This window comes from Opisthorchis viverrini, assembly GCF_000715545.1.
Source record: "Opisthorchis viverrini unplaced genomic scaffold opera_v5_135, whole genome shotgun sequence".
Taxonomy (NCBI): domain Eukaryota; kingdom Metazoa; phylum Platyhelminthes; class Trematoda; order Opisthorchiida; family Opisthorchiidae; genus Opisthorchis; species Opisthorchis viverrini.
In genome coordinates, this window is record NW_008751792.1 from 905,447 (window position 1) to 921,280 (window position 15,834).

Here is a 15,834-nt window from a genome sequence, read left to right on the forward strand (position 1 = left end):
TGGCGTTCTTGTTGTCAGTTTCTATCCAGATTGCCTGAGTGAATGTCTGGAGGTGTAGGCACCTCGGAATGATTGTGGTAAGCTAGCACTAAGTCCCTTCCCCATCCACCTTTACTCTTTTCTTTACAATAAGGCTTTCAAATAAATCATGGTTGTACGGCAGTGAAACATCGGTGTTGAACACTGAAATCATGCTGTCGATGATGATGATGGATTCATTTGGGAGATCGGTAGGAGAAACGGTGCAGTGAAGAAAAGAGCTCAAATGCGTGGGCGTCATTCAGTTCACGCCATGTCCGTTAATTTTTTAGATGGGTTCCCATCCAAGGGACACAAAAATCTCGCAAGTGTTTCTCCCACAGTTCGCGCGCCTGGTCCGGGCCACCATGGGCACCTTTGTGTGCATTGTGGCGCTCAGCCGTTCCGCTTTACCCACCTGAACTGACAGTTATGGTCCACCGGCAGAGCATGTTGGTGGATTCAGAACTGAACATCTCCGTGTCCACTATTCGGTCTCATTCCCTCGGCTTTACGCCGTGTACAGAACGTTCGGGGGATCGGCGCAAATCGGATCTGGGACTCCCCATTAGTCCCGGGTGTCCATGGGATTCGCCGGACAGAAACAGATGAAAGGCCACTACTACATAATACCCAACAGCTCATTGACTGTTTTCTCCGTTCGTGGCTTGTCAAACAAGCCAAGCCCCTGAATATCTGTCAGCCGTAGGGCTGGTCAAGTAGTTGCAAATCCAGTTTATGTTAACCAAATTAGGCTCAGTTGAATCTTTTTAAGAACGTCATAAACGTTGACACCAAATCACCCTGAAAATAACTCCACGCTTCTAGAGGAACCGGGCTGACAAACAAATAACTAAATAACTAAAATGTTTCAGCAGCTGGGAAGTGTCGTCACTAGGTTCCATTACTGTCTCCCCGGAAAACACAAATATCAATGGCTATTAGAGAGTCAGACGTGGTCACACCAGGGAACGGCAGTTGTTGGGACAACTTAAGTAAGCCTAAGTACTAAGTGATGCAAATCTGGGAATATCACAACCGAGAGATTCAGCTGGCCTTCAGGTGAGTCTCTCGAGAAACCAAATTAGTTCTCAAATAAGTGTATATTCGCTAAGTTCGTGCAATTTGGTTTCAAGTAGAACATAAGGTTGATGGAAACTCGAGGACTGCGCCAACCTGATGAGCGCCAATAAGGGCGAAACCGGTCGTGGGCTGTCGAGGGGTTTTCAGCAAACTTATNTATCACTTTGAGATTACTAATGCAATGCCAAACAGCGTGTGAAAACCGCAAACTTGACAGCAGATCAATTCGCACTTCCATGACGAGAACTCAGTGGACAACTCGATGGCAGTCACAAACAGGTTACCGATCTGCGTGCTTTGATCATGTTATGCTATAGCGTGTTTAACTGGAGCACGCCTCGCTGGTTATTTACCCAAAATCGACGTGATACATGAGAATCCAATCAGAATATTGATCACGCAGCGACAATTTATCATTTCGTGATGAAACTCAAGATGGATAAAGTTTGAAATTTTAAGATGAAGAACGTGCAGATTCAGCTGAGTCCTGTATTTTTATTTTCTACACCCTGCTCCAAACCGATACAAACGTCCTTGACGATTTAGAACGTCATCTCTGATTTGCTTAAAACTACCGTCTGGTTGCACAGCTGTTTAGTACTAGTGGGTTGGTGTACAGAGCTGCAGTACACACCGGAACAGGAACCAAGCCAACGCCTGCTGCTATATATTCTCCAAATTGATCGCAAAGACGGATAATAGGGTTGGAGGAAAACAGTTGAACGAGATTGGGTGTAGAAATCACATACTCTGAATGTTCTTTCATAATCATACTGCTGTACAGTCAGTCAACTGTCATTAAAGTGTTACACACTTGCGATTCTTTCGTTGGATTCCGGGTAGTCATGACACAAAAGACCAAGCACCTCTGAGGATAATCACCGTTTCGCTCTTGATAAAGCTGCCTTGGATGTTTCCCAGTAGAAATCTGCTTCAAAACTAGTTGCGAAGTTTTGGGAAATATTAGAAAGTATTCCGATTACTCACTCCGAAATACGTACGCAGGCTCTAAGAGGACTCGTTACATATGCCAGCTTGGACTGGGCTATTTATTTCGTCTGTATTTCGCGACAATGATTTTATGTTCACTATAGTAAGTAAACTAAAAATTCTTGCTAGCACGGTGCTTCGACAAAATTCATATTGGAAGTAGCTCTTCTTGAGGCACATCAGGTAGGCGCAGTTCCAGAGTTTCCTCCAACCTTATGTTCTACTTGAATCCAAATTGTACGAAATTCACCAAATACGCTCATTTTTTGTATCGTATTTGTCATCTTCAAATCCATCATTGATATGATCATGGAAGACTAATGCTCGTGACTCCCGCTCAAGGACATTGAGTACGCAGGCGGCAAAGCTCTTTTTAGATATTCAGTAGTAGCAGGTCTGGTATTCGCTTCATGCCTAAAAAATTAAGAGTATTGTTACAAGACTGGGTCGGCTTGAACCCGAATCCGATAGTTCCGGGTGTATCACTCCAGGCAGTCTATTCAAAGATGATATTTCCATCCGGATGGAGAACACTAGAACAGCCCTAGTCAACCTTTGTGACCTGTGATACTGGTGGGACATCAGCTTATCCGGCAAGGGTCGAGGTTACAATGCTGCAATGCGCTCCATATGATTATACGAGTGAGAAACCCGGCCGCTGTGAGCTGAGGATCGGTGCCTTCGTGGCATTGTCCGAGTCTGATGACAGCACCGGATTAATAATGCATCAAATGGTTTTCCGAAAAGAACTCTCTCACGATAGATGAACTGATTGCATTCCATAGGATGCGCTTTCTTGGTCACGTGCTGTGTATGTCGATTTGATTGAACGCCCAATTATGAAATCCAGTCTGGAGCCTTGTGGGTGCTTTGACCAACAGTTAATTAACCCATCCAAGCTACCAATATCTCGATGCACTAAAAATGGTTGAAGCACCTCAACTTGCGTATATCTGATACATGCTGTATGGTACTTCGCAGTCAGTTACTGAGGTGCGTTACAATTCGATTGATTATACTTTCGTTGTGTTTTCCCCGGCGCATCATTGCGTCTACAGACCAAACAGATGAAGATGAAACTTTGCGCAAGTATTTCCACCTTTCCTCCCTATCGGTTCAAAGATTCCTTATTTTTTTCATTTCCGAGGTCTTGGTTCTTCAAAACTTCTAGTACGGAATTTCCCGGTCCACTGCATTGGTCCATTTCAACTGGATTTCATCAGTTCGATTTCTTTTTCGAGTGCGTGTGTCTGAACACACCCTTCAACACACAGAGGCTTCCTACCAGCAAATATAAATTGCGCCCTGATGATCGTTTCGGTCCACAAGAGACGGCAGTTTGTTCGGTCCGGTCAAGTGGAGTGCAATTAATATTCGGACCCAGCCAGACGCACTAGGATTCAGCTAAACCCTACATAAATCTTTTTCTTCAATCGATTCCTATCGGAAACCAATTAGCCAAGCGTGCAATCAACCGAACGAATTCTTGGCCAACTTGGATATAGCTTTCAGGATGAGTAGGACGGACTGTTTGCCAGCTTCGAGTTTGTCCACATACATCATCTGCCACTCGAATAGACGGGGAACCGTTTGCATTCCAAACTGGCGACGGATGACTAAGCAGTGATCACATATCGGTTTGGTCATCACAATTCAAGTATGTCTGCCAGAAGAGGGGGTGGCGTTCAGGTTGCATCTGATTGGACCAGAGACCGCCTGCGAGAAAGTCCGTGGTGGGCACACAAAAATCACAAAAAAATACCGGAAGCTGACCGGCACATGACTTCACCAAACAGTCCTCGGGTAAAGAAGCTAAGACATTCAACTTTTTATGTGAAATATACTCATTTACACACCAGACTAGTTTTGAGGACAGGTTCCATTGAATCCCGGCTGCATCTTTCTTTTCACCGGCACATGACTTCACCAATCAGTCCTCGGGTAAAGAGGCTAAAACATTCAAACATTACACACCAGACTAGTTTTGAGGGCAGGCTCCATTGAATCCCGGCTGCATCTTTCTTTTGTGATGTTCCCCAATCGAATGTGTCGCACACATTCCGTCTCATGGTTCAGTTGGTACGATATTCGATATATCGCGGTGACTTTTTTGACCGGACACACTACTCATCAGGTTGTTGGAAATTCTTCAGCAGAGCACAACAGGTCTCGCTTTTCTTGGGCCAAAAAGGGAGACTCTTCCCCCGAGTTCCGTAATCTTCTCTTTGTACCAAAATTTTGCGAACTCAGTTGCCAAATGAAATATGAAATGGCCTTTGTACAGCAAATTCAGTTAGAGAATGCCATAAACGAAAGATTCAGCTGAGATTCAGGTCATACTCCCGTGAAAACCAAACTGGTGAGCAAATGAGCGCACTTGGCGAATTGTGTCCAACTTAGGTTCAAGGTTTACGGGAGCTCGGATAATGGTAAACAAAGAAAAGGGCGAAATCGATCGCTGGCTGTTTTCAGCAACCTTACCAGGAAAATTCAACTAATCTTAGATTAAGTGCGGTGAAGTACAACCGAAATACCACGCGACAATACGGCGAAATGAAGATGTGTCCGTCCTCGCGAAACTTTGCGAACAACAATAGTCGATGTATATTACTCATGTGTTTAGATTAACACCCCTATTCATTGCAGTTTCGAGTGTTGCCGAATTCCTCAGTGGTCCCTGAAACTCACCGCTCCTAGCCGTTTCTCTCTGCCTTCATTCACCGGGTTACTTGACTTAACCCAGAAATCAGTCCCAACAGAACAGAACTCCGTGCAGTAATAAACCGTAATGTACGGAGGGATTTAACAGTCCGCTCGAGACGGTCAGTCTCTGGGACAGATTTTTACTAGCCCTTTATCAGACGAAAATCAGCAAATGACGGTAGCTAGACTAAGTCTACCTAACTAACCTCATCGACTGTTCGCGTCGATCATAGATCGACTGAAAACAGCATTTTTTTTTGACACACCGTGTTTAGTCGGTGCTACCAGTCACGAATAGTGTGGCTGATCGGACAGCCAGGCTAGTTTGACAGCCAGCTTCGTCCCATCTATTGGACAGACAACTTTCAAACCGTCTGACTGTCCTTGGAAAATTCGATTATATGAAACCGATCGGACCTGGTGAGTCAAGTATAAAAAGAAAGTAGACGGCCGAAAGATGACTAAAGATTTTCCATCGCATTCGAACGCTGCAGTTTGAGAATAGCTTTTATGGGATAGAATCTCGCGGACAATGATGTTTGCAGAAATGACTGCAAAAAATGACTGTTATTGCTGAAATCTCACCAGGGAAGTACATTCATAAGAGGATTACTAGTTTGCAGCGAGAACCAGTGAGGTTCTGATTGGTTAGTCCTACACGGCTAACCAAGGTAAAGTAAGGGCTTGGATGTGTCTCACTTATGAGGGGAGTGATGTTTGGAGTAACACGGTTAAAAATCACCTCTGATGTTTTGTAGATGAGCTTTGAACGATTATGCGGCACTCAATATACCACCCTGAATGCTCGTGCATGCTTGACCTAGTGACTCGTATCGATCAGCTTGTCTGCGCTGAAGATGTCTCCTCGACTGATGACGAAGCGTTTACAAATCAGTTGCCAATCTCAGCAAACAGATCAATAGTCACTTAATCAAATACCAACTGCGGTCACGTGTTTGATCTTTCCGGTTCTAATGCAAGATGATTACTCCTCCTAAATTGTCTGGGATAAAGGCCTAGTGGCACGGCCCGTATAGTTTTTGGAACTTCCTCAAACGATTGACGTCAACGAACTGTGGGCTTCCAACTCATCTTTCAAGTTCGCATTAAGCAGAGAGCAGCCATTTCTAAGTGAAACTCATTGGCTTGGTTGAGTACCAATTGCTTTTTCAACCCACTTATTGCTGTGGTTATCTGGTGAGATTTTATCGAAAGCATTTCTCCCAACCATTGTGATTTGAGCTCACTTTGTTCGTCTTTAGGTTTTTTGGTGTGCGTAACTCTCGCCACAGGTGCACCTACATCCTCTCCCCCCAACTATTCTGATGAGCAGCATATCGTGAGTTGCTAGGGCTATTTAATTCTCCTAGAGTTTTTGGGAAATGAACACGTATAGTAGAGTAATACACTCATTTGCAAGCAAATTTGGTTTTGCGAGAGACTCATCTGGAACCCAGCTGAATCTCTCGTTTGTGATGTTTTCAGGCGACTGAATGTGCTGCACCAGGCCGCCTCATGCTTCAGTCGCTACGACATTCGAGATATCGCGGTACATATATTTATTCGTAATAGAAACATCAGAAACGAGAGATTCATCTGGTTTCCAAATGAGTCTCCGGCGAAACCAAATTTGTTTGCAGATGAGTGCATTTCGCTAATTTGGCGCAATTTGGTTTCAAGTAGAACATAAGATTGACGGAAACTCGGGGACTGCGTCTAACTGATAAGCCCCAAGAAAAGCGAAACCGGTTGGGGGCTGTCGAAGAAGTGTCAGCAACCCCATGAGTAGTATAATACGAACACGTATTATACTTATCACACATTGCGTCACCGGTACAGCATTGTCCTTGCAATTTGGAACATAAACAAACAAGGTTTCTCTCTTCGGATGGGGATTCTTCTCCTCGAAAAGAACCATTTTAACCCAGGTCCTTGAATCTGAATTGATGGACAAATTATCAACCTGCCGCCCTTTGCAAAAGAAGTACCGAAAAACCCTAGCTATTTCGGTCTTACCTGTTACCAGAGGTAGTGAAATTTTAACACTGATATTCTAGATAACTTCTGGTTAGATCTGAGGAGTTAGGATGCCCGGAGATGATGTTTAACCCTACTGATTACTTGCAGTAGGGCTTCTAGTCCACAATACATTCTAATGTATCTAAACTCTTCTAGCTAAGGGGTGATCTCACGCCTGGCATAGCAGTCGTTTAATGTATCGTGGAGCGCGACTTCAGTAGTGGTTGGTCTAGTTTTTCCTAGTTAGCTCCAAAGCACAGTGAGCTCACACTTTCCATAGGAGCTCGCCTGTGAGCTTACCAATCCAGATGAATGTTCCAGGTCCTTCGAGGACAGTGTTCCTCGCTCTCAGCAGTGAGCTTAAAATATTGCAGACTTCACGTGGCATTTAACAAGTGTTAAGCTGTTAACGGTTATCACTGTAAGAGTTACAGTATGATCGAACTCGAGATAACTCTGGAGTTAAAGCTGGAAATTACTACTACTCGCAAAGTCCGTGGTTCGAACCCAACCGCAGCACCTCAACCACCCCTATCTGGACTTGGGCAGCCTGGCAGTATCTCAGCCGTCGTGTTTCCTTCGGGTGGCGTGGTAGCCAGGCAGCGAAAGGGTGTTGTGGTTGATAAAAAATCGCCCAGCTGTAACCCCCTTTCGGTGCCTAGCAGCCACGCCACCCGAAGGAAACACGACGGCTGAGATACTGCCAGGCTGCCCAAGTCCAGATAGGGGTGGTTGAGGTGCTGCGGTTGGGTTCGAACCACGGACCTTCGGGTCAGTAAATTCGCGCTCTGACCACTTCAGCCCTCTCGTCAATATATATGTATATAGTATTGTCGAAAAAGAATGAAGGTATACGACTTTGCGGTACATCCGTAGACCGTATGCTTCTCATCTGGAATTACGTTTGGCAAATGTCGAATGAAGTATCCTTCCAACGACTTTTTCGTGGGGCCAAATGACGCAACACAAGTTCACCCTGTTCTGTAAAACTCTCGGGAAAGCAGCCTTCGGTCTTAGCTATTGAAAAATTCAAATGATGTTATCCGGTAAGCCTTATCTTTAATACAAACACCCGTTGGTTGCCCTGATAATCCAGTCATGAAAAACACCAGTTCGAAAATTCCTCATACAATCATCATACAATCAGGAACCCACATTGTTCTGACTGTCCTTATTGGTTGACTGTGTTTGACTGCAGGGGCTGTAACCAACACCGGTTGGTAGGCGAGATTTCGCTTCGCTAATTTATCATGCACAATGTTTTTTACGTGAGAAAATAGAACCGTCGGACGACGAAACAGCCAGCAAGTGTCAAGCAACATCATACTGGTTCCAAGGCCTAGTGAAGAGTCGTCATGCATCTTTTTTTGGGGGTTCATGAGATATCACGGAAAGATTGGGCATTCAAACCCACCCTTATCTTCCAGGTTTGCTACTCATAGTGTGACATTCATCACTCTAACAGGGTCATGTAAGGAATGACTACATAATATATAAACACCACGGATTTCCTATAAAGTTGAGTAGCCGACTGCAGTTCGTTTGTCACGTTGTCCAGTCGTTGTTCTCAGTCCCTATGGAATGGAGATCTTCCCACCATTCCGATCAAGTCGCTCGGGTAGTCACTGTTGAGGGGACGATTCTGTTCTCAGCTCAAACGTTGAAGGTTTCCATTTTTCTTGAATTATTGCCGGATTACTCATCTGCGCTCAATCAATCGATCGATCCTTTGACTGGCTTGCTGTTTCGTTCCCCGTTGCTCACAGTGCAGCAACCTTAGATAAGGACATAAGGTTGACGGAAACTCGGAGACTGTGCCTACCTGATGAGCCAGCGCCAAGAAGGGCGGTCGTGGGCTGTCGAAGAATCTTCAGCAACCTTATGAGTACTGCATTACTCAGATAAGAACCTTTTCCGATCCCTGTGGGACCCACCCCTGTCATCTCAACAACCACCTGATGCTAAGATGCTGAAACATGCCGATGATGCTGCACTTTGGCCCGTGGATTTCTACCTTGTGCTATTTCGAAATCCGCTGATCAACTTCAACCTTGCTAGTCAATCGCATCTCACTGATGCCAACATCCCCCTACTGGCAGTAAAAGGTCAGTGTTGTCCGTCTTCGCGCACCGATCCATGTCCGTAATGCTCTTGTGAGGGAAGCAGGTGGAACACCGATGTCCCGATTCGACCCAACTTGGAGTTGATGTCGAAACGATAAGGTGATGGCGTCTGTCAGACACAGTTGACATAACAAACCTAAGTTAGAAGTGAGAAGCCTCTCATTTGAGTGACTTCTTGCAGTTGCCATCGTGTTGCATTCGTAAACGATTTATCCATATTTTAAGATCCACTTTAAGGCAACACACAGAGGTTTGCGAACACCTGATTTCGACAGCGTCTGCCCCGCGCATGTGACTATGGGATAAGATCATGAAGTTACCAAAGGGTCTAACACAAGGATGCTATGGGGTTAGTTTTTGTTCAGAATCACGCACTTTCAGGTGACATAGAAAGGACGGAGACAGAGACATGAAGGAATATTAATCAGCCCAGCTGTCTGTGATGCTCGTTGACGTGCGGTTTTGATGGCATCTGATAAATCACCCTGAGTGATTCTACCGGATTGGTCTGGCCGTTGGTATCGATCAGATCAGCTGAGCTTGCAGTGGTCACGCACCAGTCCCTCAGCGGCTTGATACGCGCTCACGAATTCACTCGGACAGGTGGTGAGTCGTGTTACCCACAAAGTTCACTGAACACTGACAGGCAGATTAATAAATCATCATTGATGTTTCGAGGAAAAGCTATCTATCCTGGTATTTAATGTTGAGCACTGGACCACTGCTGAAGTGTATTCTCAACTGCATTGCACTGAGCGTCTGTTTCAAAGCAGTGGTTAGACAATGAGTCAGTGTTTCAGGAACCACGCCACTTTTGGGAGAAAGCGGGTGTAGATTGTTTTTTTTTGCGATTGATGGGTTTCTCTGGGGGTTTGCATTCGGTCTTTGGTTCGGGGAGGTGGGGCTTCTCCATATACTGTTGTGGACGTGGATTTTGCATCAGGATGTAATGGATGACTGAATCAAGATAATTTAATTTATTACTGGAAGCCTAGTTTAAGCAACTATTAAGAGAACCAGCTGCTAACTCAACGGGACTACATAACATCCAATGAACTAACCGTTTTTCGTTGAGACAGATCTGATTGGTTGTTCTTCACTCGCCCTTGACAGATGAGTTGTACTCTTGGTATCACTTTTTTTACAACTTGTACGCGACGGTGATCAATCAGTCAGCCGGTTCGCACGTTTGTTGACTTTTTCTAGTTTGGTCAAGCGCACCAGGTGATCAGGCGGCTATCCCGGGGCTCAGGTAATAAGAAGGCGTTAAGGTGACTGTGGTCCACCCGGATGACCTATCTTGCATCGACTTGGCTGGGCAAACAAAGTTGGACAGACTGAAGCCGAGTGGATAATAGGACACCGAGCCGATCGATTTTACGCCTCAGTTTTATTGGAACTGATGAATGGTTCTTGAGAAGACCGTACCGTGTTTAGAGTCCATCTGGGAAACCAATTCGGTGTCAATAAAACCGACTAAGAATTTCTGACATACAGAGAAGCTACTGACAAAACTATAAGCCATGAACTACATATCCTAAAGGAAACCCGGAAGTTCATCCTAGATAGACATTGTGATAAGAAACTGACGACCGCTTTATGAAAACGGAGAGAAGCATGGTTTTAGATCAGAACGGCCCCTTGACTCGGAACACTTGATAAGCTTTATGTTTAGACCTCCGAGTTGCAATTAAACTTGCACACTAAATGTAATAATACTCGTGCCGTAACTTTTTTCAAAAGTACTGTTCAATTAATTGGTTCGGTGAAACGGAACCTATAAGAGGCACAGGAACTCGTTCTAGAGGCAACTTGATTATTACTGAAAACAACATCTACGACGCCCGGTGTTCCATTGGTAGACGGCTAAATCATAACAATTTTCAATCAGGGTGTATGTGGTCAGATTGGGACTTCTGAGCGGTTCGTTCTTTTCCACGGATCGGTGCAGGAGGTTTTATACTACTGGGAAACTCGGATGGTCTCTACTAATACCAATCGAACATGGACAGAATTATTCGACTGATTAGAACATAGACAGTGTGTTTGAAACTGATGCAAGAGGTACTAGTTATCTAGTTGCGGGCACATATGGTTAGATGGGAAAGGAATTATATTTCCCACGGTGACTAGACAACAGTTGGGATCGGGATAGCTCAGTGGTTATGATGCGAACTTATTGAACCCAACCCCGACATCTCGACAGCTCCTGTCTAGGTTTGGGTGTCCTAACGGCATCTAAGGCTTCGGGCTTCCTTCCGGTGGCAGGGGCAGCTAGGTGCCATAAAGGTGACACACCTGAGCAATGTACTCATTTAGTACTATTAGACAACAGTCAATTGTGTCAAAAAAGAGGGTTTGGAGAAAAAATTAGGCCAGAACAGCGTGACAAAAGGCTTACGGCTAGATGAGCCTGACATTAATCCCCAGCTACCAGTCAGGGCTGCTGAGAGCACTCCTCAGTTCACAAAGTGGCGTGGGATTCTCGTCGAACAGCACATATCCTTGGGGTCCGTACCTAAGACGGGATACTCAGTTGATTACAGTTAGGCTGTTGTAACACGAAATTGGTAGCTAGATTTGAATGAGATCATACAAATTCTGCAAGTTTCAAGTTAGGAATGAAGGAGAAGACGCCAAATCGAAGTAACAGATGTAAGGTGTTCCGGTCTCTAGTAATGAGCCAGAAGCATACAGATGATCTGATTGGTGTGGCCAAGGTGCAACTTGATTACTCGATTGAAGGGTGATAGTCCTCAAGTTTAGTGCTTGTGAACAGTATTCATTTAAACACATGGTTGTATCTTCAACCGAATTTTTGCCAAATTCGGAAAGGATGTTTCCCACCCTGGAGTTATCAAATTCTTCATCCCAGGAGAGTACTTTTCGCATCAAAATGGATTAAATCTCAATTAAAAAAGACCAAACCTCCGAACAATACTGTCATTCTTTAAGCGGCTTAGAGGAAGAATAATTTTAAACGATAAATGGAACTTCATTCTGAGAAGTCGTCAGTCGAGGAACCAGTGAATACATGACCATTTGATGTGTTTTCCTTGGTTGAAGAACGAATGGTGCCATATTCACTCTAAGTGAGAACTGACCGCACAGTTGATCAGCCACTCGTGGCCAAAAGGTTAGGTGGTTAACCTTTGCCTGGCACAAATTCGAAACTCTCTGAGTTTCGTGAGATGCGTACTGCTGGTGAGTTCAATCAAGGATGAAACAGCTGAACATTGCGCTTCGGTTTTTCAGCGTAGAACTCACCAACAACAAGAGGAAATCTCAACTGTAAGTGACCAAAACTCTTCAAACTACCACCAGAGTTGAAAGTGTCAAAAAATATACGCACTCGAAGAAGCTGTGTTTTCTCATGTTCACTTTAAGAAAACTGGTTCGCCACAGTCTAGAGCAACACGCATACGTCAAGAGTTCCTCGTTCTACCTTGCACACCATCTCTATGCGGGTAGTCGAGCAGAGGGATGCGTCACTTGCGCAAGAAACAGTTGTCATAGCACGTAGTCCATCTGACCGCCTTCTTGCTTCACAGACGAAACTGTTGTGAACACCGTTAGGTTGTGGTAAGACTGTGTTTGTAATTTAACCAAAAGCACACCCACCAGTACGCATTCGCTTGACACAAGGTGCACAAAGAAAGCGAAGACTTTGGCTTTCGTCTGTCACTCGGTTGACCAACCAGTAATTTAAGCGCAGGATTTTATCAGTCTCGTTCTATCGTGTGACCGTTTGAAGTGCTTGTGGGTCACGGAATGTCTGAGTACGTCCAGTGGAAGTGACGTTCTGCTAGCCGCAGTCGGAAGTATATCACCGAATCCATCGGGTGTGAATCAGGTACTGCTAGTTAAAGAAGGCCATCATAAACGAGAGATTCAGTCAGATGCAGCCGAGTTTTCCGTGAAAACCAACTTGGAGGATTCAGCATTTAATAAAGTTTATTGCCGGAGCACCATCGAGTGAATGCCTCTCAGAGCCAGGCCATGACGCCGTAGCACATAATAGATGGACATGGACTTTGTAGTAGGAGTATTGATTACTAAATTGCCAGAGTCCATGAGCAAATTTCTTTTCGTCTTTAACAATTGTCCGCCGAGGCAAATGATGCCATGGTCTCCCTGTCGATATTGCAAACACGCCCAACCAAGGAGAATCTGGCGTCTATAATAGAATAGACCTGGAGGAGAAGCAGGCTGAATGAGTGGATGGTCGACAATCGAGATGCTGGTTGTCACTTCCAAAATAATGTAGTACAGTCAGTGTTTAAAGCTGTACTGGTGGTCACAGAGAAAGGGAATAATAACATGTGACTCACCTGAGATAGCTTTCAGTTTGCCTTGTGCAAGACAGATTTTCGCGAACCAAACATTTCACCCTCCGAGAAATATTCCAGAAAAAAGAGAAGGTAAGGGAATTCTGGACATTAGAGTGAATAAGTATTATTCCCATGAGGGAAAGCTCTTTTTGCCTCGGACGCTATGTGCATACGAAAGCTTCCTGCTTTTAGATGATGTTTCGCAGCAGAAGGACAAACAAACCTCCAATGTTGAAAACATACCTGAACAGTACTTACAAGCCTGAAGAAATGCACGTTTGAGGAATCTTAGTCTATGCCTTTAAAACAAGTTAAAAAACATTCATCCCATAAAAAGTTTGTTTGTTTGTTTGTTTGTTTGTTTGTTTGTTTGTTTGTTTGTTTGTTTGTTTGTTTGTTTGTTTGTTTGTTTGTTTGTTTGTTTGTTTGTTTGTTTGTTTGTTTGTTTGTTTGTTTGTTTGTTTGTTTGTTTGTTTGTTTGTTTGTTTGTTTGTTTGTTTGTTTGTTTGTTTGTTTGTTTGTTTGTTTGTTTGTTTGTTTGTTTGTTTGTTTGTTTGTTTGTTTGTTTGTTTGTTTGTTTGTTTGTTTGTTTGTTTGTTTGTTTGTTTGTTTGTTTGTTTGTTTGTTTGTTTGTTTGTTTGTTTGTTTGTTTGTTTGTTTGTTTGTTTGTTTGTTTGTTTGTTTGTTTGTTTGTTTGTTTGTTTGTTTGTTTGTTTGTTTGTTTGTTTGTTTGTTTGTTTGTTTGTTTGTTTGTTTGTTTGTTTGTTTGTTTGTTTGTTTGTTTGTTTGTTTGTTTGTTTGTTTGTTTGTTTGTTTGTTTGTTTGTTTGTTTGTTTGTTTGTTTGTTTGTTTGTTTGTTTGTTTGTTTGTTTGTTTGTTTGTTTGTTTGTTTGTTTGTTTGTTTGTTTGTTTGTTTGTTTGTTTGTTTGTTTGTTTGTTTGTTTGTTTGTTTGTTTGTTTGTTTGTTTGTTTGTTTGTTTGTTTGTTTGTTTGTTTGTTTGTTTGTTTGTTTGTTTGTTTGTTTGTTTGTTTGTTTGTTTGTTTGTTTGTTTGTTTGTTTGTTTGTTTGTTTGTTTGTTTGTTTGTTTGTTTGTTTGTTTGTTTGTTTGTTTGTTTGTTTGTTTGTTTGTTTGTTTGTTTGTTTGTTTGTTTGTTTGTTTGTTTGTTTGTTTGTTTGTTTGTTTGTTTGTTTGTTTGTTTGTTTGTTTGTTTGTTTGTTTGTTTGTTTGTTTGTTTGTTTGTTTGTTTGTTTGTTTGTTTGTTTGTTTGTTTGTTTGTTTGTTTGTTTGTTTGTTTGTTTGTTTGTTTGTTTGTTTGTTTGTTTGTTTGTTTGTTTGTTTGTTTGTTTGTTTGTTTGTTTGTTTGTTTGTTTGTTTGTTTGTTTGTTTGTTTGTTTGTTTGTTTGTTTGTTTGTTTGTTTGTTTGTTTGTTTGTTTGTTTGTTTGTTTGTATGTATGTACGGCTGTCTGTCTGTCCCTCCGTCTATCTCTGAGTCCTCCTAACTAAACGATGTTTATAAGACATTGGTGACTAAATATATGTAACGTTCTTGAGTGCGGCGACTTGTACCGCTGTCGTGAATTTTCAAACGTACATAATTTCGCTTTCAGCAAGGACGGTTTTTGTAAATCACATTGTCCCATAGCACACCACCCTTTCTGTGCCATCCTGTCTTGCTAGCTGCCCAAGATTCAATCTAGCCATAAGTCTTCTTTTAATTTTGCTCATTATTTACTGTTAATTTATTATAGAACCAAGGTCCACCTATCTACACTGTCTGTATATTGTTTGCTGTCCGACTGTGACTACCGAAGTTCGTAGAATTCGGTTTCGCTGCAATTATTACTGACCGTCTGTCGTTGAATTAGATTACAACACGTTACCTGTCAGACAGGGAACCTAGATCAGGCGCTTAGGTTAAGTAACCAATGCCTCGTCCTGAAATCACAGCCTTAGCACAGGATCGTACAGTTCTGTTTGGTGAATATTTCAACATGTTCGCTTCTCCTCGATCCTCTTCGTCTAACAGCACCACCCTTTTTCTCACTAAATATGCTCGGTGCTTTACCAAGTCAAACCTCCGCAAGTAACTTTTGTTCTCGCCTTAGCTCACGAAAGAATCTCCGCTATGATTGAAGTGAAAACTCTTGACTTTCCGAGATCCTCGTAGAGGATTTGAAAAACATCGAGCCGATGAGACTTTGATCCAACTATGATATTCGTTCAAAATGAATGTGCTCGGCAAGCAGATGCAATGCACTAGGCATTTCTCCTTGACTGAACCCATCAGATGGCTTTTATGAAATGCATGTGATACAAACGATCATTTTAACCAGAGTAGCCAGTAGAAGAGTTGGATCATCTTAGACACGTGTGACGAGTTATAGAAATGTTGCAAACAGAAATTTGACGGAACCTTTGGAATAGAAACAGCTGTTTTGGCTCTATGGAGAGGCTAGACACGTGATTAGTAGTACGCTTACTGTTCAGTTGATCAATACGAATCACTTGGGCAGTCTGGTTTAGATTTTTGCCGTGCTTTTTCAAGTAGAGTGGTCTTCACTCAC

The 15,834-nt window shown here is 43.1% G+C and overlaps 1 protein-coding gene across 1 annotated transcript in view; it reads right to left on the reverse strand.

Moving 5' to 3' along the window:
* Window positions 1-12,880, reverse strand: part of T265_06529 (hypothetical protein) — a gene marked incomplete at both ends in the record, with an annotated part of 73,827 nt that extends 60,947 nt beyond the window's left edge. Inside the window, one exon of the mRNA XM_009171812.1 lies at window positions 12,865-12,880. Within this exon, the coding sequence (XP_009170076.1) occupies window positions 12,865-12,880 (16 nt within the window). The remainder of the gene's footprint in view (window positions 1-12,864) is intronic.
* Between the last annotated feature and the right edge of the window lie 2,954 nt (window positions 12,881-15,834).